The sequence below is a fragment of the Rhinatrema bivittatum genome, chromosome 3 (genome assembly GCF_901001135.1).
Source record: "Rhinatrema bivittatum chromosome 3, aRhiBiv1.1, whole genome shotgun sequence".
In the NCBI taxonomy this organism is placed as follows: domain Eukaryota; kingdom Metazoa; phylum Chordata; class Amphibia; order Gymnophiona; family Rhinatrematidae; genus Rhinatrema; species Rhinatrema bivittatum.
In genome coordinates this window covers 322553477-322580468 of record NC_042617.1, presented here as the reverse complement: position 1 = coordinate 322580468, position 26992 = coordinate 322553477, and the positions used below count along the sequence as shown (strand labels likewise).

Here is a 26992-nt window from a genome sequence, read left to right as displayed (position 1 = left end):
GGGAACTTGATCTGGGGGAGCGGATTCCTATTAGGGTGAAAAATCAGATTTATCATACAGCAAGTAAGTGCTCTGTCTCTGCCCGCTTACAAGAACATAGCTATAAAATGCTGTATCGATGGTACCTTGACCCTGAGAAGCTACATATTATCTACCCCTCTGTCTCCTCGTCATGCTGGAGGAATTGTGGAGAAGTGGGATCTTTCTTTCACATATGGTGGACATGTTGCTTGCTTACCCCTTTATGGTCCGCTGTGAGTGAGTGGCTGCATCAGCTATTCCATATTCCTGTTTTACTGACGCCGCTTACGGCTTTATTAAATGTGCATCTTGAAAACCTTAGTGGCCCTCAACAGAAATTGTGCACCCATATATTGGTGACCACACGGATTCTTATCGCACGCTATTGGAAATCCTCTCGGGTTCCCACATTGATAGAGGTATATGAGAAACTGCAAACACATAAACGACTTGATTACCTTACTGCGCTTCAGCATGACCAGGTACCCAGACATACTAAAATCTGGAAGGCCCTCCAACTTCCTCTGAACGCTGGGTGACGGGTAGTTCTTGTTTTCAATCTCTGTATTTTGGGTATGCTGCCTTGGAATGTCTAACCCCCTATATTCCCTTCATCTACTATGCTTGATCTACTATGTTTGAAATGCTCACTGCTGGATGTATGGCCACTTATAGATTAGGATAAGTCTCTGGTTGATTCTCTGATCTCATCACCCGTGTATTTTCACTAGAAATAACCATATGATGTATTTTGTAAATTGCCCAAACTCAGGTTTAATGAGTAAGAATTATCATGCTCGAGGAGAGGGATGGGGGGGTGGGGAGGGAGGGGTAATTGGGTCATTGTTGACATGTAACCCATCAGTGAATTGGGGCGTTAACATGATTGTAAGGAGATCAATATTGTTCTTTGGTTTTATACATGTTACCACGCATAGATGTCATTGTTGACGATGATTCTTGTACTTTTTGAAAACCTAATAAAGTTTAAATAATAAAAAAAAAAGTTTTTATTATGAGTTTTTGCCTCTATAGCCAACTTCATTTCAAATTCTCTCTTCACCTGTCTTATCAATGTTTTACACTTAACTTGACAATGCTTTATCCTATTTTCTTCAGATAGATCCTTCTTCCAATTTTTGAAGGATGTTTTTTTGGTTAAAATAGACTCTTTCACCTCACCTTTTAACCATGATGGTAATCGTTTTGCCTTCCTTCCACCTTTCTTACTGCGTGGAATACATCTGGACTGTGCCTCTAGGATTGTATTTTTAAACAATGTCCATGCCTTTTGAACACTTAACCTTTGCAGCTGCACCTTTCAGTTTTTTTCTATTTTCCTCATTTTATCAAAGTTTCCCTTTTGAAAGTTTAGTGTTAGAGCTGTAGATTTACTTATTGTCCCCCTTCCAGTTATTAGTATAAATTTGATCATGTTATAATCACTATTGCCAAGTGGCCCCACCACCATTACTGTTCTCACCAAATCCTGCATTCCACTAAGAATTAAATCTAAAATAGCTCCCTCTCTTGTTGGTTCCTGAAGCAATTGCTCCATGAAGCAGTCATTTATTACATCCAAGAACTTTATGTCTCTAGCAAGTCCTGATGTTACATTTACCCAGTCAATATTGGGGTAATTGAAATCTGCCATTATTATTGCACTGCCAAATTGGTTTGCTTCCCTGATTTCTCTTAGCATTTCATCATCTGTCTGACCATTTTGTCCAGGTGGACGGTAATATACTCCTTTCACTATACTCTTACCCAATACACATGGGATTTGTACCCATATAGATTCTACTGAGCATTTACTCTCTTGTATGATCTTTATCCTGTTGGACTCTGTACCCTCCCAGACATAAAGTTCCACACCCCCACCAAATTGATCCTCCCTATCATAGCGATATAATTTGTACCCTGATATAGCACTGTCCCATTGGTTATCCTCCTTCCACCAAGTCTCTGTGATGTAATTATGTCAATCTCATCATTTACTGCTATACACTCTAATTCTCCAATCTTACTTCTTAGACTTCTGGCATTGGCATACAGACATTTCAAATTGTGTTTTTTGTTTGTATTTCAGTTGTTAGGGATAATTTGGAAATCATTAGCTTTGGTGATTTTTTACATATAGGCACATGGACTACGTTTGCTTTTATTGGAATCTTTCTGTTGGGATGCCCTAACTCTCCTGTTTCATTAGTATCCTTCAAAGATACATTTCTCCGAACCATGTACTGCTGAGTGACCGTCGGCTTTCCCACTTGTTCTAGTTTAAAAGCTGCTCTATCTCCTTTTTGAAAGTTAGTGCCAGCAGTTTGGTTCCACTCTGGTTAAGGTGGAGCCCATCCTTTCGGAAAAGTCTCCCCCTTCCCCAAAAGTTTCTCCAGTTCCTTACAAAACTGAATCCCTCTTCCCTGCACCATCATCTCATCTACGTATTGAAACTCTGGAGCTCTGCCTGCCTCTGGGGACCTACACGTGGAACAGGAAGCATTTCAGAGAATGCCACCCTGGAGGTTCTGGATTTCAGCTTTCTACCTAAAATCCTAAATTTGGCTTCCAGAACTTCTCTCCCACATTTTCCTATGTCATTGGTGCCCACATGTACCATGACACCTGGCTCCTCCCCAGCATTGTCTATAATCCTATCTAGGTGACGTATGAGGTCTGCCACCTTCGCACCAGGCAGGCAAGTTACCAGGCGGTCCTCACGTCCACCAGCCCCCCTGCTATCTACATTTCTAATAATTGAATCACCAACTATGATGGCCGGCCTAACCCTTCCCTCCTGGGCAGTAGCCTTGGGAGACTTGTCCTCTGTGTAAGAGGACAATACATCACCTGGAGAGCAGGTCCTTGCTACAGGATCACTTCCTGCTACACCAGGGTGATGTTCTCCAACTGGGAGACCTTTCTGATCCAAGGCAGCATTGGGGCTGCCAGACTGGATTTGTGACTTGGCTACTATGTCCCTGAAGTTCTCATCAATGTACCTCTCTGTCTGCCTCAGCTCCTCTAAGTCTGCTACTCTAGCCTCCAGAAATCGGACTTGTTCCCTGAGAGCCAGGAGCTCTTTGCACCAAGTGCACATGTACAATCTCACCGGCGGGGTAATGTGGAAAAGAGGATTAGCATTCAGACCACAACCAACAAGGACTGAACTTCATAATCTGGGTAAACAAATAAGCGTGGGGTAGCTTGCTTATTACTTGCTTACAAAGTGATGTATTAAGCCTGATACATCACTTTGAAAGCATATACAGCATTGTTATCTACTTCAACGGTAGGGGGATGTGAGGAAAACAGGATTTACATTCAGACATCATCCAACAAGGCATCGATCTGTGCAATCTAGGTAAACAAGCATCGGGATAACTTGCTTGATGCGGCAGTTACAACCCTTAACCATAAGCCTTATGCTCACCTTTGATTCAACTCCAACATTACTCTCTGCATCAATGACAGGGGATGGCAGGAAATTGGAATCAAACAATTACCAACAAGAGCCCTGCAGTTCGTGGTTGGTGAAACAGATAAGTATGGGAAAATAAGTGTGGAAGCTTGCTGGGCAGATTAGATGGGCCGATTGGTCTTTTTCTGCTGTCATTTCTATGTTTCTATGTGACACTCAATGCAAAAAGACTGGAAAGCCCCCCCCCCCCCCTCTTACTGCTGGACTGCTGCCTTCATGTATAGCAGTCTTCAGCGATGCCCCCAATGCAAAAGTACCATGTCTGTCATGGACCCCCATGATATATGTACCATTTGCTTGGGGAACATCACATGATGTCCATAGGTGTTGCAAGTGTGCAGCCATAATCCAAAGGACGAGAGTTCCATTTGGAATACATGAATAGACTCTTTCAGCACCTGAAAACCAATCCATCAGCATTAGAGGCATTGACATCAAAAGATCTCAGAGGTGCCCTGATGGAAGAAGAGTTTTCAGCCTTGGGAGAGGACTGTCAGTTCCCTTAATGCCATCAGCAGATAGGGAACCTGGAGACAGGCCATTGTCCGACTCTTGCCATTCAAATAAGATATCAGGTTCTGCCTTTTCAATTTTGGCATCAAGAAGATCTCATGCTGAGAATGAAGGAAGCCAAAGAAGCATTGACATTGGTTTCCATCTATACCCGATGCCAGGAGTCAGAAAAGTGATAGCATGCTTCCTTACTTGCATTCCTACTCTTGCTCCTCACCATCATCTTCTCCTCTCTTTTTGCAGCTTCTCTTATCTCCCACAGATCTTTCTCCATTCTTGACACAAAACTCTGACTTATCCTCCTTATGTCCTTCATTTTCCACTCCCTGTGGTCATCAACCCTTTTCCATGTACACATCTCACTGTGCCTCAAGGGAAAAAAGGGAAAGGAAGCATCTTTTATCCTGTGCTTATTACTGTAGTTCAAGGGAGAGAGAGTCAATGAAATACTTCTCTCGTGCATCCATTTCCAGAGCTCTGCTTACACTGAGTGGGAGATAGGGGGAAGGAAGCTCTGCTCACACTGAGGAGATCCAAAGAAGAGGAAGCTCTGTTACTGAATAATAGGTAGGGAGATCTTGGGGAAGAAACTCTGCGTACTGAGCAGGAGGGAAGGGGAGGAAGTTCCACTCACATATTTTGAGTAGGAGAGCGAGAGATGAGGGATGTAAGCTCTTCTCTTCTGCACCAATTGCCATTGCTCTGCTATCACTGGGAGGGACAAAGGGAGAAAAGCAGCTTCATGGCACCATTTGATGAAGAGAAGCTTTTTCCTCTTCAGCGATGCTTTCCAATTGTTGACTATTTTTATTTGTTTTGTTTTGTTTTTTTATATTAAAACCCTGGAGTTCACCTTGAAACCCTGAGCTCAAAGCTTGGAGACTCCGCGTCAAATCCTGTGGAGAACTGCAGTTTCTGGAGCATCAGTACAGCCTCTCTAGCTCTGAATTATATTTCTGTTCTGTGCTAGTAATATAGTAAAGCCCTTTGGGAGTTTTATGTATACCCAAATTATAGAGCTGTGTGTTTTTTGTAATCACAAACTCCTGCATTAGTCAAGGAATAGTTCAAATTTACTATTGATGCTGACATTGTTTCCAATCATTATCTAAAAACTAATTTGTTTGTTTCCCATTGAAGTCTATGTGACCAAGACAAAATTAAATCGATATCAAGAAATACTTTAATTATAAACAGTAAAAACCAATGACCGACTCGGGCCGAGTTTCACCCATACAATGTAGGCTGCATCAGGGGCTATATAGGTGTGTGCAGATTGTATCAGTGCTAGTGATTTTTTTTTTTTTTTATCTCTGAGAATCTGAGATAGTGTTATGTTTGGCTGGTCTTGGCACCACCCCGCAACTGACTACACTCATCCCTAGGAGATGCCAACGCCAAGCGAGTCTCTGATGCGGCCGGGATGCCACCGCCATGTTCCTCCCGCTAGTCCTCATAGGTGCATGCATATACAGTGCATGCCATAACTTAAAGGTCCTGCAGCGGGAAAGTGCCTGGGGCCCTGGGAGACGACAGCAGGGCCAGCTAGGGATTTAAAACCCAGCCACGCTCGCAATCAGCACCTCAGCAACAGGTCCCCTTAATTTGAGCCAAGCGTGTTGCTACTTTTCTGCTCTCCAGCCCGCCTCCGCACAGTAGAGTGATACTGTGAGTGAGGGTACAGTATCAAATTCCTTTATGGTATCCAAACTCCCAGTAGGCAGTGCACTTCAAATTCCATCATGTCATTGAGAGGAAAAAGAAGAGGAGGGAATTGCAGCCTTGGAAATGGTAGAAGATTTGCTACAGAGTCAGCCTAGTTTAGTAGTAGCAATAGAAAAGCCATTCTTGCCCCTAAATTGAAGAGAGATTTCTTTAGCCACAGAATGGCAGACATGGAAGGCAGATCAAGCAGAAGCAATTAAAGTTGGAGAGCATGTGCCACCACCATCCAAGGTGGTGTTAGGAGGGTTGCGCCAGCAGAAATGCAATGCCAAAACCAGCATCACGCACCTTTGTGGATACTGCTTCTGGGGCTGTGAAGGTAGTATTTTCATCAACTGATTTTAAGGAAGAATCCTGTATATCAGAAATTGAAGAGCTAGTAGCTGAAAAAAATTTGGGATGATTATTCATTAGCGTCTTAGCCTCCAGTATGGTGATGGTGGAGATAGATGATACTGGCAGTGTTAGCGACCCCCAGGAAGAACAGGCAGCACAGTTAGAGAACCTAAGCAATGTCCCTGGCAGTTTTCCTCATGGTCCTCTCTCAGCCTCAACTCCAGTGCCAGAATCAGCCCCTAAGGATGTAGAGAAAACATCATGGAAGACATCCCTGACCTGGAGAAACTTTAATGTGAGGGAAGACCTGCAGTTTGCTCAGTGTATTCACTGCCATAAGGATATCAGTCAAGGGAAGCAAGTGGGGCATCTGACAAACACTAATATGCGGCATCACCTGCAGAAGCAGCACTCACCAGCATTGGCAACAGGGGAGGGTGGTAGTACTAGCCTAAGGACCCCTCAGAGGAAAAGGATGAAAAGCGGAAGACTTTCCTCCAAGCTGACCCCACAGCCCCTTCCACCGGTCAGGTGGCAAGCCAGCAGCTCCCTGCCATTTGTCCGCAGTGGCAGCCCACCGTAGAAGAAATGGGGTGATGTTCTGTTTCATTGCCCTGGGGCAAGAGGCAGGCAGCATCAAAAGTAATAATGAAGGAGCATCAGGGAAATGATTGCCCTGGATGAACAGCCCGTGCAAATGATGGAGAGCATGGGCTTTAAATGTCTGCTGCATGTATTAGTTCCCCATTACAAAATCCATTCCAGGACTGCATTTAGTAGTATTCCCATCCCTGTGCAACCAGTGCCATAGTGGAATCCAGGCATAGCTGGCTAAGGCAGAGGGGACTAGTGTGCATTTCTCCAGTGGTATCTGGACCACGGCGAATGCTACGCACGCTTATCTTATCTTATGGCTTACTGGGGCACCTGGCTGAGGCAGGGGCAGATAGGGGAAGAACTCCAAGGCACCAAGACACTAGCAAGTGGCACAAAAAATGGCATGGAACAGACTTAGTTTTTGGGTACTTGCCAGGTTCTTACAGCCTGGATTGGCCACTGTTGGAAACAGGATGCTGGGCTTGATGGACCCTTGGTCTGACCCAGTATGGCATGTTCTCATGTTCTAAGGCACTGTATAGCAGCAAAGGGCAGGACTTCTCCAAGGTACCACGAAAGGAACAAAGGAGCAGCAAGAGTGGGAAGAACATCCCAAGGCTTGAATGACAACAGAATCAACCCTCAAAGGCAGCACAAGAGGCAAATGGCACAAAGTGTGGCACCATGAAGGGAGAACGAAGCAGAAAAGGTGGCAGGAAAAACCCCAAGGCAGCAACAAAGCAGCACAAAGAGGGGCTAATAGCAGAGTAGCACTGCTGTGCTACTCTGCTATTAGCAGATAGATCTCAGTGGGGGCAGGGTCAAACACTGAGGCCACCAGCAGGTTTTTCCAGTTTTTAATGTAAATAAAGCAGGATCATTACAGGAAGGTGGCGAGAGTCACATCTCTGGCTAGTGGCTGCTTTTTCAGAAAGGCTTACGTTCATTCAGAGCAGAAAATCATTGAATTATGGAAAATACTGCCACCGAGACAGCTCCAGACACTACAGGAAACATTTTTAAATGAAGTTGGATGGGTTCCTAGAAGGTAATCATATCACTGGCTGTTAAGATTTGATGAGATTCCAATTATGATGATTTACATTTTTCATGTAGAATCCCAATAAAGTTTCATTCAAAAGGGAATAGAATGTAGTTTATATTCAATTTTAATTGAGTAACAGATACAAGGAAATAAAGCGAATTGTCCAAGGTCATGCAGAGTGCCAATGACAGACATAGGAAATAAAGCAATTCATACAGAGTCAGCGACTGAGACACGGGGAGATAGTGACTCTCCCAGGGATGGGCAGTCTTTGGAGACTCAAGGTCACATTCAAGGACATTTCCTGATTAACAGCTTCATTCAGTAACCAGTAGATCACACATTCTTCCTATTGGAGTCATCAGATCTTGTCTATCTAATTGGAAGGTGCCCTGTTCCATTCCTGATGTAGTACCATAGATCCCAGTTGATCTCTGGCTTTCTCCTCACTTTTCAACTAGGAATCCTGTATGCTTATCCCAGATTTCTTGAATTCTGTTACTGTTTGTCTCATCAACTCTAATGGGAGACCTTTCAATGCATCCATCACTCTGTCTAAGAAGAAATATTTTCTGATATTGCTGCCAAGTCTACCCCCAAACCCAAGAGCTTCATACAGTGACTTCTTGTTCTAGAACATTTGTTCCTCTGTAAAAGGTTTGATTCATGTGCCTAATTTATACATTTGAACTCTCTCCTAAGGTGTACAGGTTTAGCTCCTTAAGTCTCTTCTCATATGGCATTTGCTGTAGACCCTGCACCATTTTGGTAGCCTTTCTCTGGACTACCTTCAGCCTGTCTATATTCTTTCTGAGATATGGCCTCCAGAATTGGATGCAATGAAGTCCATATTCAAAAGCTATTTAGATGGATAATATAATAATTATCTGTCTAAATGGCCTACCCAGCTATAGTTACCCCTTAAACAGCCAGATAAAAAAGGGGCATTTCAGGGGTGTTCCAGGGAGGGGTTAAGTTATCCGGCTAACCTAGCCAAATATCGGGTGTATCCAGCTAGGTTAGCCAGATAACTTTAGATAACAATTAATATTGTTTAGTTCCGAATTTCCTCCGCCACTGGCTCCTCTTCTTCTCAGTTCAAGTATCCCTGTTTTATTGTAACTTTCACTATCTTTATGTTTATGTTAATGTTATTTCCCCCTTGTTCCTTGTAAACCGATATGATATGATCTGTATCATGAATGTCGGCATAAAAAAAGCACTAAATAAATAAATAAATAAATAGACCTGCTCAGAAACTGGAGATGGTCCGCTATCTTTAATAGTTTTCAGTTGTTGACAGCGCTACCTAGCTGGATATATTTAAAGATACCTGGTTAAGCAGAAATAGCCGGTTAGGTTTAAAAGTTATCCAGCTACATGTAGCCAGGTAACTTTAAGCAAGTATATTCGGCATGACATTTATCTCGCTGAATATACAGGACACATTACACCTAACTTTACCTGGATAAATTGTCCATTAAACGGCCTACTGAATATTGGCCTCAATATTCTAAGTGATATAGCAAAAACATAAATACTTATTTGCAGGCCTTAGCTAGGGAGTCCCCACTTGTGTGGCTGATTGCTGCCCTGCTTGTCCACAGAGAGAGCAAAGTTGGTTACCAGTAACAGATGTTCTTTGTAAACAGCAGATCAAATCAACCACTCAGTCCAACCCTCTCCCCTTGGAGTTGAAGGTTAACTTGCTATAAAGACTGAGGAGAGTCGTGTAGCGGCAGCAGCACAGGAATACTTGCACATGCTCAGAAAACTTTCTTGGTTTATCTGAGCTCGAGCTTTTCCATCTTGGTGCCGTTAGATGACATCATCCACTTGTGAGGCTGATTTGTCCCACTGTTTAAAGCGAAAGCAACTTTGTTTTATCCAGAAAGGAGAAGGGCAATTTCAGCCCCTGGTTTTACTGGGGTAAATGTTTACTGGGGGGGGGGCATTTTCAAAGACTTACTCGAGGGTCGTGTGTGTAATATTGGCATATCTGCGCGTAAATAGCCTGTGTACATGGTAAGCAGAAGGGCAAGCGGATGCATGTATTCTTGCTGCCGTGCAAAACAGAGAGCATTCCAAGGGCATTCTGGAGTGGGATTTGGAAGTTCCTGCACATTTACCTATTTCATAAATGGAGTATGCACTAATCAAGTCACAGACTTCTCTGGTCTGTAGCTTTTGGGTGGGGGGGGGGGGGGTTATGAGTGAACCAATGCTTGGATGTACATGCACAAATAAGGATTTTCATAAGCGAGGTATGCGCCTACATCAGCCCACCTCTGCACGTCACAATTATTTAACCTGTAAAATATAGCATAAAGCATACAGATTCCTGCATTAAGAACATGTGCGTGTACTGAAACATCCGTGCATATTTTTAGGACAGTGGTGCATGGTACTTTTTAAACTCTGTGGTTCCCATAATGCCCTCTGATTATACATAGCACAAGTCAGGTGACCCACAAGTATGGTTCTCCATTCCACTTTATCTAAGAACTATTACACTTTGAAAGCCTCTGGAAGGCGCAGAGCAAGCTGCAAGATCTGATCTTTATCTGCAAAGGCTTTTCTACTGGCAAGGACACTTTGTTGAGCAATGGTTCTCTCTTTCAGTGGCATGTGCAGGAAACAGGAGAAAGCTGACCACAAAGAAGTATAACAGATACGAGGAAGAGACAGACATTCACAACGAGTTCTTTCGGCCGTATGAGCTGAGCAGCTTTGATGACATATTTTGCTTGTCCATGACCAATTCTGCACGGTACGTGCTAGAAATATTTCTAATTCAGCCCCTTGGAGCTGCTTGCATGGAACTTGGCCCGCCATCACGTCCACACTCACGCATATCCGCTCTCTCTCACACGCTCTTTCCTTTAGCATTGACTCTCTTGCATTCTGTGCTACTGAAATCTGTGGTGCTGCTCATGCAGTGGCTGCGTTTGCTGTATATTGGGGCATTAAGGGTTAATTTAGGTGCCTAACTTTGGGATATAGGTGCGTAAATCGACCCCTTTGAAAATTGATTAGGGCTGAGCACCTAAATGTAAGTGCCTTTCTCACTGGTACCTAAATGTAGGTGCCTTAAAAGTGGGTGGCGTCAGGAGCCTAATTAGAAAGGTGGTGGGGAGGGGGAATGTTGTGCATCCAGTTTATAGGAAGTGGTGGGGGAGGGGAGGCAGAGGAAAGGCAAACCAGAGAGTCTTCCACTGAAATCTGAAGGGAATTGAGAGCCCATTGGCAGAGCAGTGCAGAAGACCCCAGTGAGAACTGAGCAGGTGAACTTGGAGACAAGTGGATGTGGAGAGGAATTGTGTTGAGGACACCAGAATAGAGGACATTACTGGAGTCTGATCGGAACCAAAGAAAGTCACTAGCTCACATGTGTGCAAACGAAAGAGAGCAGAGATTCAGGAAATGATAGCAGCAACAGATAGGGTTTTGAAAGGATAGTAGAAGCTGATGAGAACCAAAAAAATAAATAAATAAATCACTCAGCCTTAAATTCCAAAGCTCATGGATTTTACTGCTGCATTGGTGCGAGGCAATAAATCCTTGTCCTGCACTCTCTATGCCAAGGGCAATCTTGGATCCATACAAGATGTGAAATGAGAGTTTCTCCCTTTGGGTGTTGGTGGGGTGAGCTTTGCTCTTAAGTCACCACAGCCCTGAATGTGAATTTTCTTTCATTGCAGTTCATCTGTTATTCTGTATGCAATTTCTAATATAGACAAATTAGATTTATTGCAGCGTAAAACCTTTGCTTTGATATGGTTTCATGTTTTCTAGTTGGTTTTCCATTAATGTCTGTAGGGGAAGGAAAAGTTCACTTTTTATAATTCACAGCTGTAAAGACATATTGGGGCATCTGTCCTGAGTAGTTTTCCTTAATGTTTTTTAGCTTTACCAATGCTTATCTGAAACTTTCTCCTGGATACACTCCAAGAGAAATTAAAGATAAAGAAAATGAATTTGTAAAGGAGGACGAAGCAAACATGTCTGTCCTGCATATTCCACGACAGTATAAATTCAGCTATATGAAGGAACTCATTGGAAAGGAATATCTAGCAGCCGTCATAAATTGCCTCAAACTGCTTTCTGGCTTATATAGTGAAGCCCGTATAGCACTGGGCTTGTCTAATCATAGGCTGCATAGATATTGGATATTCTCCTTCCAGGGCTATATCATGAAGGCAGGCACTGTATGGTATGAAAAAACGAATGCATGCACTTATCTCAGTCCACAAACAAAGAATGGCATGTGCAATCCTGAAGTTCTTCCTCCGACACAGAATTTATATTGTCGTGGTTGATTCCTATTTTTCAAGCTATTCTTTGGGTCATTTAATGTCCTGCATATACGGCATATGCAGTGTGAGCATGCAGAGGAGACAATTATTTATACCACAGGCATTGTAGGTGGCATTGGGGACCATGAGATGCGGAGCCTCGGCTAGAGAGATTAGGATGGAAGTCTGCTGAGAGCTATCTGGAGTCTATAACTCTGCTGTAAACGGTGAAATAATGGTGAGGGCAGGGCAATGTCCAAAAGCCATGTAGCCAGGTTGTCTGAAAATTGCCCACCTACGGGGATCAACAGCGCACATAGTTTTAGCCATGGGGAAAGCAGGCAGGCTTTGGTCAGGGGAGGCAATGAAAGGAGATTCAGAATCTCTGCGGGGACTCTTTGCCTGCACGCATGCTTTTCCTTGGAGAAGTGGTGCAGGGTCCGTGGGGAAGAGTTACCCACGCAGTTTTGAAAATTGTCCCTGCGAGGCCGGTGCCGGGTCTTTCCCAGCTGTGCTGGAGGTCGGCTCATGTCGGGAGCTGAGCGAGCCCGGTGCAGTTCTTGTGACGTGTGGCTCTTCTTTGTTTCAGAGACTTCATGCCTAAGAATGTGGGCATTGATCCAAGCCCCTTCACTGTGCGGAAACCCGATGAGACTGGAAAATCAGTACTGGGGTAAGACCTTTGTATGTGGTTTGTGTGTCAGCCATCTGAATCAGCTTTATGACCATCCGTCTCATAGGCTGAGTACGTGGGAAAAATGAAGCGTAAACAATTTCAACATCTCGGGAATGAAGGCTAGAAATGAAATCTTACCTTCCCAACCTGGAGAACGCCTCTGCTCGCTGCATGTAAATGGATCTGTTAATTGTGCTTACAGACCCTCTCCTGAGCACCCAACGTGCTATTGCTTTATTTAATGTTCTTTTACTTTTGTTGTTAGAATTTGCTTGGGATTTAATGGATGTTTTTATTGTAAATTAGTTGGTAGCTTTTAGCTAATTATGTGCTATATACTTTAGCCTAATAAAGTGGCATACTGGGCGGGTACTTTTGTATGGCCCATTGGTTGCAGGTGAAGCACTGTGGAAATGGCTTTGAAAATTATCTTCAAGGAGAAGGGTAAATTAAACTGAGTGAGCAGAGCTAAAGACTACATGTAACTTGCACATGCATGCTTTAGCCAATATTCGCTAAGTGAACTTATGTGCATAAATTTGATTTAAAATCAAAAAGTATGCGCCTCAGTTCTAGCTCTGCCCCTCTGCGGCACGTGTAAAAGTACGCACACAGCCGAGTTACGCGTGCACTTTTATACACATTGAGCTCCGGGTCATTAGATAACAGCCATGTATGTGCTGTAATGGCTTTGCTAAATTTGGTATTGGTGTATTGGGAAATTTCTGGTTGGCATGACGACTCCCAGCTAATTTGGCACGGGGCGGTTTTAGAGTAGCCAGAGGACAGATTCAGGCTGGACTCTGGCAGAAATCTTACATACATTTCTTTATTAGTGACAAGGAAAACAACCAAAAGCAGCTCCCCTATTCTTTGCAGTTGAACAACGCAAAGGCAGAATCACAACTGACAGTTCTCCTAGTCCCTCCTGGGCCTGGCTAGTTATGCTCCTTCCCAGGGACCTCTGCCAAGACCCGAATTCCCTGCTGTCTTGGGCTTGAGGAGGACTGGGCCAGATCTCTGGATCCGGTCCTTTAAGGTGTTTTAGGGTTTTCTCCTGTATACTCCTTCGCACTGCACTGAGACCTTTAGGGCATGTGGCTAGTTCCAGCAATTGTCCTATGCATGTGCATGAAAGATGGCGTACAATACCAGCAAATGCTTGCATCTTTTGTGTGTGTGTTTATTTGCAATTCGGTTTGGAGCAAAACAGATTGTGCCAAAAAAACCCCAAAAAACCCCCAAAAAAAGGTTGGGAATACTGTGCTGCTGGTAAAGGTCACTCTATTATTGGAGCAGCAGATACAGCTCCACCCACTTCGGGCAAACTTCTGCTGTCTCTAATTAGTCCATGGAAGTGAGTGGAGCTGCTTTGAGTTCCCCTGGGAAGGGGCCATATGCATCTCCCAATGGAGGTGGCTACCTGTGAGGACGTGAGCCAGAGGAAGGCTTGAGCACGTCCACCTATGAGTGCTTAATCTGTACAAGAAAATACCTTCCCTGGGGGGAAAGCAGTGGAAATGGAATCAAGCACAAAATGCGGAAATGCAACAGCTGGGCCTGCACTTATGGCTGTCAGACTGCTTTTAAAGCCACTGCTGAGGATGGGCGCTCTGCTTCTTTCAATTAGTCAGTCTCAAGAAGAGGTTGAGAAACCTCCGGACAATATGTCATCGTTTAGTAAGCAAATAATTACCTCCCACTGCTACCACTGTTATTCTTTGGGCAGAGCAGCAACACAGGCTTCCCAAGTTGTGATACTGTAATTAAATATCACAGCTGGCTTAATGTATAGCATCTTCCTATTGTAACAAGCTGTCCTAGAGCTGAAATTGACTTTCCAATGTCCATTTTGAATCATTTATCACTTATTTAATTACCTTATTGATTCTTGTACCCAGCAGGACAGTTTGTTCTGATTTCCACGAGGACCTGTTGTACTCTCTTGGCTGCACTCGCACAGTTTTATCCCATGAAACTGACTTGATTTCATTTTATTTAAAATTTTCATTACTCGCCATATCGCAGCAGGCCCATATTAACAAGCAAGTTAATAACTCATCTCTCTACACATTCCAGCTAAGCATCAAACTTGACATTGCAAATGCATTGCCCAGTAGAAATTACAATCGAGCTGCATACGGCTCATCCTACAGATAGATGCAGACATGATTATTGATAGTCAAAGAAATGACCATTCCAAATTACCCAGTCCACAGCAGTGGAAATAATCGGGCTTCAGTCAGTAATATGAGCGTATGCGATACCCATGACCCCTCCCTAGCTGGTTTCCTGACCATTAATATATAGAGGGTATCTTCAAACAGCAGACTTTAGCCTGAATTTTAAAAGTGCATTAACACAACTACTGCCAGTGCACTCAAGAATAGCTTTGTGCTTGTATATTTATGCATTTACTTTTGAAAACTGAAATCATTTGCTTGAAGCTTGTGTATCTGCCCCAGCTCTGCCTCCAGGACATCACTTTGCTTTCTGCACATACTTTTACGTGGAAAACTCCCGGGTGATTTTTAAAAGGCTATTTGTGCCAGAGCTGTTACTAGCCTCTGGATGATATGGCCTCGGCCATAGATGCCATCCACAAAGGGCGCCATCAGCTCAGCTGCTAGAGGGGACAAGAGCTGCTGCACCAGCTTCTGAAGCCCCAAGGGGGAGGGCGGGAATGGCGGTGGCGGCCCTCCAAATCAGGACAAAAGAAAATCACCAATGCTGCCCCTCCCCGTGTGCAGGCCAGAGCAGAGCACCAGCGGAGCGCAAGAAGCAACATTGGCCTTTCACCCCCGGAAGTCAGGAGCACACCCACCAAACAACGTCAGCCTCTTTCACTGCATTTAGGGAGAGCATGAGCCACGAGCCGAAAACCAAACATCGGCCTCTCACCCGCCGCCGCAAACAGCACAGCCCGTAGAGCTGCATCAGCTTCCCACTCCACCTTGGCAGTCAGAATGAGCGCAGCCCGCAGAGCCACAACAAGCAGCATCCACCTCCCACTCTGGAAATCAGGAGGAGGCAGCCCATGAAGTAGCGTTGGCCGCCTCCCCCTCCCCCCACACCTGCTGACCAAAAAAAGAAACAAAGGCCTCCCATCCTGCCCTAGGCCTGCAGAGAGAAAGAAGGAGCATGTGTGTGTGTGTGTGTGTGTGTATGTATGCGTGCATGTGTGTGAGAGAGAGCGAGAGAGAGAGCAAAGGACCCTGTGTGTGTGTGAGATTGAGCATGTGTGAGAGAGAGCAAACTAGCATTTGTGTGTGTGTATGGTTTTTCACATGTGTGTGAGAAACAGCACATGAGCGTGTTTGTGTGTGTATGATTGAGCATGTGTGACAGAGCAGAGCATGTGTATGAGTATGATTGAACATGTGAGAGAGCAAATGTGTGTATGATTCACCATGCATGAGAGAGCAAAAGAGCATGTGTGCATGATTGTGCATGTAAGCGAAAATGCATATGTGTGTATAATTTACTCCTGGGGGAATTCTGCGCACAAAAATGTGAAAATCTGCCCTCAAAAACGCAAAATTCTGCAAACTTTATATTGGTCAAAATAACACAAACTTTATATTGGTCAAAATAACATAATTTACATGACAGTCTTTAAGTAATACTCTCTCTAAAAAGTAATAACTATCTCCCCTAATCGGTTCTAATAAATCTTGCAATGTCACTCAGAAAAAATTGTTGTCATGTATAATGACCTTCATATATGGCATCATCGTAAATGTGCTGTGTATAAGACACAATGGGGCAGATATTAAAAGCTATGTGTGGGTGTAGATTTGTGCACGCACAAATCTACGCCCTATTTTATAACATCCGGGGTCGTTGCGCGCAAGGGGCTGCACACTTAATGTGCACCTTGCGTGCGCCGAGCCATAGGGGAGCCCCGATGGCTTTCCCCGTTCCCTCCGAGGCCGCTCCGAAATCGGCTAGAGGGGACAAGACTTGCTGCATCAGCTTCTGGAGCCCCGAGGGGGAGGGCAGAAATGGCGGTGGCGGCCCTCCAAATCCGAAATCAGAGCGGCCTTGGAGGGAACTTTCCTTCCGCCCCCCCCCCCCCCACCTTGCCCTCCCTTCCCCTATCTAACCCACCCCCAGCCCTACCTAAATCCCCCCACCTTTATTTTGTTCGTTACGCCTGCCGGCCGGCTGCCAGCACACGATCCCCCGGCACAGCCGCTGTGCCGGAGGCCTCGGTCCCACCCCGGACCGCCCCCAGACCGGTGCCCCGCCCCCTTCCTGCCCCTTTTTCAAAGCCCCGGGACAAATGCGCGTCGCCGGGCCGTAAATCCAGCCAGATTTAGGCGCGCAGGGCCATAGGGGAGCCCCGATGGCTTTCCCCGTTCCCTCCGAGGCCGCTCCGAAATCGGCTAGAGGGGACAAGACTTGCTGCATCAGCTTCTGGAGCCCCGAGGGGGAGGGCAGAAATGGCGGTGGCGGCCCTCCAAATCCGAAATCAGAGCGGCCTTGGAGGGAACTTTTCTTCCGCTCCCCCCCCCCCCCACCTTGCCCTCCCTTCCCCTATCTAACCCACCCCCAGCCCTACCTAAATCCCCCCACCTTTATTTTGTTCGTTACGCCTGCCGGCCGGCTGCCAGCACGCGATCCCCCGGCACAGCCGCTGTGCCGGAGGCCTCGGTCCCACCCCGGACCGCCCCCAGACCGGTGCCCCGCCCCCTTCCTGCCCCTTTTTCAAAGCCCCGGGACAAATGCGCGTCGCCGGCGCGTAAATCCAGCCAGATTTAGGCGCGCAGGGCTTTTAAAATCTGCCCCAATATTTTAACTCTGCCATTTTTTCAGTCCATTTCGAAATGGATTGAAACCGGCCTAGGCAGACATGGTGATATTGGATTGCCCCATGACGAAGGACTTTATCTGAAACACGGACCGTGTCGGGCACTAGAAGCATATGGATGTCATTGATCCCGTTCATAAAAGGATTACTCTTGCCAAAGACTAACACATTTTTCAGCGTTCTGCCAGCTAAGTGTTTTGCTATTCAGCTTTTTCATAATGCGTTTCAATATTTGAGTGGTATTACTATAAGCTAAATGAAGTGAAATTTAAGAAGAATAATAATACCTGTGGAGATTTCTAAAAGCATAATTTATTGGGAATACAGTTTCACAAAAATAATTTTTCAGTACTATGGTTGAACAATGATTATTCAAGCATATATAAAGAAAGCACAATGACCCATGATTATAAAAAACGGCAGAGTTAAAATATTGTGTCTTATATACAGCACATTTATGATGCCATATTTGAAGGTCATTATACATGAAAACAATTTTTTCTGAGTGATATTGCATGATTTATTAGAAGCGATCAGGGGAGATAGGTATTACTTTTTAGTGTGTGTATCAACTATCACTTGGATACAATCACCCACGTTGACACATCGTTTCGTGAGTCTTTAAGTAATTACATTTTAAATTAATATAGAAAAAAGTTATTGCTTAAAGATGCAGAATTTTAAATATTTGAGCAGAATTTCCCTAGAAATTCACTGTAAGAGTGTCCCTTCCATTCGCTCTCCCTACTCCCCTAGCTACTTTGCCCTCTCAGACCAGACCCCAACTTCTCCACCTGCCAGTATCTCTCACCTCCATCTCTAGGCTCAACCCCTTCCACTCTATCGCCACTCCCAGAGTTTGAATCCCTTTCTCAGTACAGCCCCTCAGATAGGCTCCCTCTGTCCCTCCCTCTCTCACACACATGCTCCCTCTCTCTAGTGCACATACACACAACTTCATACAGGCTCCCTCACTCTCTTGCACACACACATCCCCTCATTACAGGGTCCCTCTCTCTTGTATACACACCCACACAAGCTTCCTTTCTCTCTCACGCATTCACCCTCACATAGGCTCCCTAAGTCTCTCTCTCACACACCCCTTCACACAGGCTGTCTCTCACACATACACAATCCTTTCACACAGGCTAGCACCCTCACATACACATGATCCCTTTTTCATACACACCAGCTCCCAATCTCTCACACACATACACACTTCTTCACAATCTCCTCATATAGGCTCCCTCTCTCTGGCACCCACACTCTCAAGCACCCCCCTGCTTACCCTCCCTAGTCTCACTCACACCCCCCTACTTTCTCACTTCCCCTGCTCTCTCTCACACTCTCCTGCTTACCCTCCTGCTCTCTCTCTCTCTCTCTCCCCCTCCCCCTCCCTCCTCCCCCTCCTCTCTTTCCTCTCCTTCCCCTCTCCCCCCTCAGCCTCCCCTCCCCTCTCTCACACCCCCTCCCCCTCCCCTCTCTCACACCCCCTCCCCCTCCTCTCACACACACACACCTCTCTACACACATTCACTCTCCAGGGCCTTCATCTTCACTGCGAGCAGACCACATCCCGCGGCATGTGGGGGCCTTCACCCTCGCTCTGAATGGCGTGCTCCATTCGTGGCATGCTGGGGTCTCCTCTGCCATTTTCTGTGCAGAATTTGGCATTCCCTGTACGTACCAGGATCAGTCCAGACTGCTGGGTTATGCCTCCCGTCCAGCAGATGGAGTCAGAGAGAAACTGAAAAGGCACCACTGATATACCCTGGTGCGCCCCCTGCGATCCTCCAGTATATCTCTGACTCCAGCAGATGAGAGAGCATAACCTTGCGGTCCTGATCTCCTGTAAATTGAATTGTGAAGGGATTTCCCTATCAGGTTTGACTTAATATAGAGGAGAAATCCTGTGACTAGATCAATTAGTGATTTGTACCTAATTTGGTAATAATAAGTGGAGCCATAGCAGGCCAGGCAGGGCACTGCCCTACAGCCTTTTCCCGGGGTTTTTTTTCAGTCTTACCCAGTGAGAGGAGGGGAGGATTAATCGGTGGGCCGGTCACTCTCCCTATCCGCCTCCTGAGAAGTTTCATTCCTCGGAGAAGAAAGTTTAGTCGGGTGTGCTACACCCCCTGCAGGCTCCACCAGCCACTTGTCTGTGAGGTACTTTAGCTGCCGGTGGCAGTGCTATTAAAAAAAAAAAAAAAAAAAAATTTAAAAACGAGGTAATTGTGTCCACTGCCTGCGTTCCTCACTGTGGTCTCCGGAAGGGGTGGCTTGTCACCCAGCCCTTACTCGCGCCGTTTTTCGCACCGTTTTTTGGTGTTAAAAAAAAAAAAAAAAAAAAACCATGCCCCGAGGCACTGTTTGTACGGCATGTGGGGAGCCGGGCCGTCGGCTCTCCCACGAGGGCCTTTGCTCCCGGTGCCTTCCCGGGGGTGAGGGTTCCTCGCGGGGGTCAGCCACGGCCGGGAGCTCCCCTTCCCCGCGGCGTGGGGCACGGCCAGCGTCGGCCAAATCTCGGCAGTCCGCGCTGCCGATACCGGGGGCGGCGACCATTTTAGAAAATTCGGCGGCCATTTTAAATGACTCGGATCGCGATGCGGTTTCGTCGGAAGAAGGGGATGACTCCCCCCCCTGTCCCCACCGGATCTTAGCCCCCGCGGGTTACCAGGGCCTGTTAATTTGCCACCTGTGGGAGCAAAAGGAGGTTCTTTGAAGAGGCCTCATCCCTTTTCCTCACAATTTGTACTTTTGCTCCACAAGGCTTATATGGAGGCCGAAGCGGAATGGGAGCAGGGTACTCCTGCCCCAGATAAACGGGGGAGACTTTCTACTGGTCTCTTTGGCTTGGGGGATGCAGCCCCGGCTCCTCCTCAACCTCCGCAGCAGGCTGCTCCAGCTCCTTCGGCTCCCCCTCCAAAACCTCCTCAGCATGTAGCTCCGGCCCCCCTTTCACAGGATCCGTCCACGCCGGATCCTGATATGGATGTAGGGGGTATGGACCCGGTTGAGGGGGATGATCCTCAGATACTCCGCTTATTTCATAAGGAAGAACTGGATCCCTTGATTGCCCATGTTCTTCGGGAACTAAAGATTCCAGTACTCCAGGTTGACTCCAATTCCCAGCCAGGGGATTTTGAATTAGACGGGCTCCGCACGCCTGCGCATGCCTTTCCTTTTCATAATAAACTGTTTCAGCTTGTATCCCGGGAATGGGATAATCCGGAGGCAACTCTTAGGGTCAGCCGCGCTATGGATAAGCTTTACCCTCTCCCTGCGGATTCCTTGGAGCTCCTTAGGGTGCCAAGGGTGGATTCGGCGGTCACTGCCATGGCTAAACATACCACCATTCCCGTAACAGGGGGTACGGCCCTTAAGGATCTTCAGGATCGGAAGCTGGAGACGTTGCTTAAGCGCATCTTTGAGGTTTCGGCTTTGGGAGTACGGGCGGCCGTTTGCAGCTGCATGGTACAAAGGGCTACCCTTCGTTGGGTACAACAGATGTTGACATCTCTAGATCTGCCTCCGGATGAAGCAGAGCAAGCAAACCGTATAGAATCCGCGGTGGCTTACGCCGCGGATGCCTTTTATGACCTCCTCCGCACTTCGGCCCGGTCTATGTCTTCGGCTGTGTCGGCACGGAGGTTACTCTGACTGCGTCATTGGGCGGCGGACTCTTCCTCCAAGGCCCAACTCGGTTCCTTTCCCTTTCGGGGCAAGTTGTTATTTGGCACCGAGTTAGAAGACCTTATCCGATCTTTGGGGGAGAATAAAGTGTTTAAGTTGCCAGAGGACAAGCCTAGATTTTTTCGCCCTTCGGGTACCTTCCGCGGACGGTTTCGCGGGCAACGCCGTTTTCGCTCGGGAAGGGGGTCCTCTTTTGCTACCCGACAGCCGTCTCCGCGTTCCCAGTCATGGACTCCTTCCTTTCGTGGTAGAAGGCCGGCACGCGCAGGGGCGTCTCATACCTTCGCCACCTCTAAGGCGGCTCAATGAAGGGACGCCGGTCCATTCCTCCGTCCCGGAGGTAGGAGGACGACTCTCTTACTTTCGGGAGGAATGGGCCACAATTACCTCAGACCAATGGGTCCTCGACATTATATCTCACGGCTACGCCCTAGATTTTGCAAGGCCCCTGCGCGATTTGTTCCTTATCTCTCCCAGCGGTTCTCAGGTAAAGCAACAGCGAATTGCTCAGACCCTGGAGCGATTGCAGGCGCTGGGTGCAATAGTGCCTGTGCCGCCCGCCGAGCAACGCACGGGCCGTTATTCCATCTATTTCATCGTTCCCAAGAAGGAGGGCACATTTCGGCCGATTCTGGATCTCAAGCGAGTCAACAGGGCGTTGCGCATACCGCGGTTTCGGATGGAGACCCTGCGCTCGGTCATAGCGGCAGTACACAAAGGCGAGTATTTGGCTTCCTTAGATCTCACGGAGGCTTACTTGCACATAGGGATACAAGAGTTCCATCAAAGATTTCTGCGCTTTATGGTCCTGGGATCTCACTTCCAGTTTTGTGCTCTTCCGTTCGGTCTGGCGACAGCTCCGAGGGTGTTCACCAAGGTAATGGTGGTGGTGGCGGCGAGTCTTCGGAGAGACGGAGTGTTGGTACACCCGTATTTGGACGATTGGCTCATCCGAGCAAAATCGCGACGTCTCTGCGAAGATGCGATTCAGGCAGTCCTTCACCGGCTCCACTCCTTGGGGTGGGTGGTCAATTACACCAAGAGCCATCTGATCCCCTCCCAGAATTTGGAATTTCTGGGCGCCTCGTTTGATACGAAAGTGGGAAAGGTTTCTCTCCCACAGGCAAGGATGGAGCGTCTGGTGGCGCACGTTCGCCGTCTCCTCGCCCTTCCCCTGCCTGTGGTATGGGATTACTTACAGGTTCTTGGATATATGGCATCCACACTGGATTTGGTTCCGTGGTCATTTGCGCATATGCGGCCGCTACAGAGGGCGCTTCTGTCTCGTTGGGACCCCAAATCGGAAGAGTTTCAGATACCTTTGCCACTCTTACCCCCAGCGAGGACCAGTCTACAATGGTGGTTGGATCCGGTCCACTTGCTCCAAGGCACCGATTTGGATCCGCCTCAATGGATCATTGTCACGACCGATGCCAGTCTGACGGGCTGGGGAGCAGTCTGTCAGTCTCAGTCCGCTCAGGGACGTTGGACGCCTCCTCAGACCAAGTGGTCGATCAATCGTTTGGAAACAAGGGCGGTTCGCCTAGCATTACAGCACTTTCTGCCTTTGATCCGGGACAGAGCAGTTCGTGTTTTGTCCGACAATGCAACCACGGTAGCGTATATAAATCGGCAAGGCGGTACACGGAGTCTACCGGTAGCAACCGAAGCCAGCCAGTTGATGGTGTGGGCAGAGCAGCACCTGTCTCGGATTGCGGCGTCCCACATCGCAGGAGTCGACAACGTTCAAGCAGACTATCTCAGCTGGCAACGACTAGACCCGGGAGAGTGGGAACTATCTCCCGAGGCACTCAGACTCATCTGTCGCCGGTGGGGAACTCCCCGGTTGGACCTCATGGCAACTCGTTTGAATGCCAAGGCAGCTCGCTTCTTCAGTCGCAGAAGGGAACACGGGTCGGAGGGCGTAGACGCGCTAGCTCTTCCCTGGCCTGCGCACGTTCTTCTGTATGTGTTTCCACCGTGGCCGTTGGTGGGGAAAATATTGCGTCGCATAGAATCCCACACGGGACCCGTCATTCTCGTAGCTCCGGAGTGGCCGAGGAGGCCGTGGTTCGCCGACCTCATCAATCTAGCGGTGGACGGCCCCTTGCGGCTCGGTCATCTGCCTCGACTCCTTCGGCAGGGTCCAGTATTTTTCGACCAGGCCGATCGCTTTTGTCTAGCGGCTTGGCTTATGAGAGGCGGCAATTGAGAAGGAAAGGATATTCCGAGTCGGTCATTACTACTCTTCTGCAGGCTCGTAAGCCCTCTACCTCGGTTGCTTATGTCAGGGTATGGAAGGTTTTTGACTCCTGGTGTCAGGGTCTGGAAGTGCCGTCGCGGAAGGCTACGGTGTCTCATATTCTGACTTTTTTGCAAGAGGGTCTAAAGAAGGGTTTATCCTATAATTCTCTGCGTGTGCAGGTAGCGGCCTTAGGCTGTTACCGCGGTAAACTTGACGGAGTTTCCATTGCCATGCATCCGGACGTTGCACGATTTTTAAAGGGAGTTAAACATTTGCGACCCCCGGTGCAACCTATCTGTCCTTGGAGTTTAAATTTGGTTCTCCGGGGTCTTTGTACTTCTCCGTTTGAGCCTCTACGAAGGGCTACTCTCAAGGATCTCACTCTCAAAACTGTTTTTCTCGTCGCTATTTGTTCAGCTCGCCGAATCTCGGAACTTCAGGCGTTGTCTTGTAGGGAACCTTTTCTCCGTATTTCTAATTCGGGGGTTTCTCTACGTACCGTTCCTTTGTTTTTGCCTAAGGTAGTTTCCGCCTTTCACGTCAACCAGACGGTGGACCTACCGGCATTTGCGGTGGACGGGGCTGAGGCGTCGCGGCAACCGGAACTTCGCAAGTTGGATGTTCGAAGGACGCTCTTGCAGTACCTGGACGTTACCAACCCCTTTCGGTTGTCTGATCATCTGTTTGTCTTGTGGGGTGGTCCAAAGAAGGGAAATAAAGCTTCAAAAACTACGATCGCACGCTGGTTGAAAGAGGCGATTGTGTCTACTTACATTTCCCAAGGTCGCGCCGTTCCGGAGGGTCTTAAGGCTCATTCTCTGCGCTCCCAGGCGGCGTCGTGGGCAGAGAGTGGGTTTATTTCCTCGCAGGAAATTTGCCGAGCGGCTACTTGGAAGACATTGCACACCTTTGCGAGACATTACCGTTTGGACGTGCGCGCTCCGACGGTGGACTCATTCGGCAGTGGTGTGCTTCGTGCGGGACTGTCAGGGTCCCACCCTGTTTAGGGCAGCTTGGGTACTTCCCAGCAGTCTGGACTGATCCTGGTACGTACAGGGAAAGGAAAATTAGGACTTACCTGATAATTTTCATTCCTGTAGTACCAAGGATCAGTCCAGACGCCCGCCCATTTCAGTGAAGAGTGTAGAGTCCCGCAACTGTTGTTTTTTCGTGTTTTTCGGGTTCCGTTTTTTACGGGCACTTGCTTGTTTTTATGGTTTCCTCGTTTTTTCCACATGTTCATATACGTTTCATCTTTATATTGAGCTAGTCACAGAATTTGCCATTGTTTTCTAATTTCATACTGCTTTGTTATGGATTATACTGGAGGATCGCAGGGGGCGCACCAGGGTATATCAGTGGTGCCTTTTCAGTTTCTCTCTGACTCCATCTGCTGGACGGGAGGCATAACCCAGCAGTCTGGACTGATCCTTGGTACTACAGGAATGAAAATTATCAGGTAAGTCCTAATTTTCCTATTCTGTGCAGGGGGCGAATTCTGCGCTCTGTAGTAGCGAATGAGCATGTGTGTTTGTGTGTATATAATTGATTATATGAGAGAGTGAGCAAACGAGTTTTAGTGTATGAGCATGTGAGAGAGCAAACGACTGTGTATGTGTGTTTTTGATTGAGCATGTAAGAGTGAGCGAGAGTCTGAGCATGTGTGTGTTAGAGAGAGGGGAGAACGTTAGAACGTTTGTGTGGAACAAACCTCCCCGCCTCCCTCCCCATTAATCCTCAAGAGTTCCCAGATATGGAAAGCGGAGGATTTATTAATCCTTATTAGTTTTAATTATTAGGTGTTATTAAATGTATCTGCTGTTTTGAAATATTTTATTGCCTTTTGGAAAAGCTTTATGAGTTTTTAATTATTGGATGCTGTTCTATTCATCAGTTATTTTGAAATATTTCTTTTTATTAGTATAGTTTTACTGTTATGATTGTTTTATATTTCTTGATTTTGTTTGATTTTATGAGCAATGGTGATGTTTGTTTTTCCCTTGTTGCACAGAATGCGGAGTTTGTTTTTGTGCAGTTTCCAATTCAGTTCTGGCTGTACTTTTACTCTTTATTCTGTATTTAATGTGGTCTGTCTGTGTTTTGCACATGTGATAGAGGTGAGGTATTCTGCTAGCGTGCATTTTCTGTGTAGGGATCTATAGTATCCTGGCTTGTTTTGTTTTCCTAGTCTATATAAATAAAAATGTTAAATAGTTTGGACAAAATCGTTAATCTCAGAAACCACTGAACCGATTGCTTTCAAATTTGGACACAAACTTCCTTTTGCATACAGGAAGGTTCTTCTGTACTTACATTACAGATATGTCACACCTGTGACAGGTAACATAGGTTTAAAGATTTTTTTGAGAAAACAGCGACATCTGCTGGACGTAAGCGCCATCTGTTACATCTTACAGTAACACACGCTACACTAATCATTTCGCCAGTCCAGGTCCACATTTCATTTCCATTTTAACACATTCGTGCACTTTTTTCGCCGGAAGATAACTATTTCCTTTACAGATAAAATACACCCACCACCCTCCTCACACCCCCCACACACATGCCAAATTGATTTACTTCCCAGGCCCTCACAACACACACAAAACCTGACAGAAGTCCGGGAGGCTCTAGCGGGGGGGCCAGGATTGGTCCGGGACACATCTCCTGCACTACGGCCGTCGGCTGCCAGCAATCAATATGGTGCCGACGGCCCTTTCCCTTACTATGCCACTCGGGGACACCAATGGCGGCAGTAGCCCATGTGACATAGTAAGGACGAGGGCCCCTCGGCACCATTTTCAGGACTGGCAGCCCTTTGCCCTTACTATGTCAGAGGACCTACCGCTGCCATTGCTCCACCCCACTGACATAGTAAGGGCAAAGGGCCGTCGGAATCCATTTCAGTGCTCGCAGCCGACGGACCAAGGCCAATACATCGCTCCCGGAACGCTCCTGAATGCCCGCTCCACCGACTGACATTTTTATCAGGTCTCGGGGGGTCTGGAGGATGGGGGGTGGTAATGAATTTATTGCGAACATCTTGGGGAGGGGTCACGAGGGGGGCAGGTTTCATTGATTCGGCAACTCTAGGGGGGCAGGGGCGTGGGGTACTGTTTTTTGCAGGGCTGGGGGAGGGGGGGGCAGGAGAGTGTGGGGTGGTTAGTTTAAGAGAACATTTCTCATAGGGTTGTTTTTTGGGGGAAGGGGGAGGTTCACACACAGATACGTACACTAAACTTGCACGATCTCGGGAACGCACCAAAATAGCCCTCCCCAGACCACAAAACAAATTTGGGAGTGCAAATTTGGTTAGGCACTCCCCTATTTGGCTACATAATGCACACAGACGCCCAGGGACAGACCACATGTAGCACCAACAATTTTAATTTCCCAGGTCTTGGGAGGGGGCAGGAGGGTGGGGGGTTATTATTTGATTTAAAGGGTTAGGATTGGGGGTTTTTTTTGGGGTGGGGGTTCCCACAGAAATAGAAAGACAAAGGTTTTCTGATCTGAAGGGTAGGCAGTAGGCGGGGGGAGGTGACAGTGAGG

At 47.1% G+C, this 26992-nt stretch overlaps 1 protein-coding gene across 1 annotated transcript in view; it reads left to right on the top strand.

Annotated features, from left to right (window-relative positions):
- Nucleotides 1–26992, top strand: part of FIG4 (FIG4 phosphoinositide 5-phosphatase) — a 600391-nt gene that overhangs the window by 298140 nt on the left and 275259 nt on the right. The window contains 2 exon segments of the mRNA XM_029595282.1: nt 10341–10488; nt 12603–12686. Of these exon segments, the coding sequence (XP_029451142.1) occupies nt 10341–10488; nt 12603–12686 (232 nt within the window).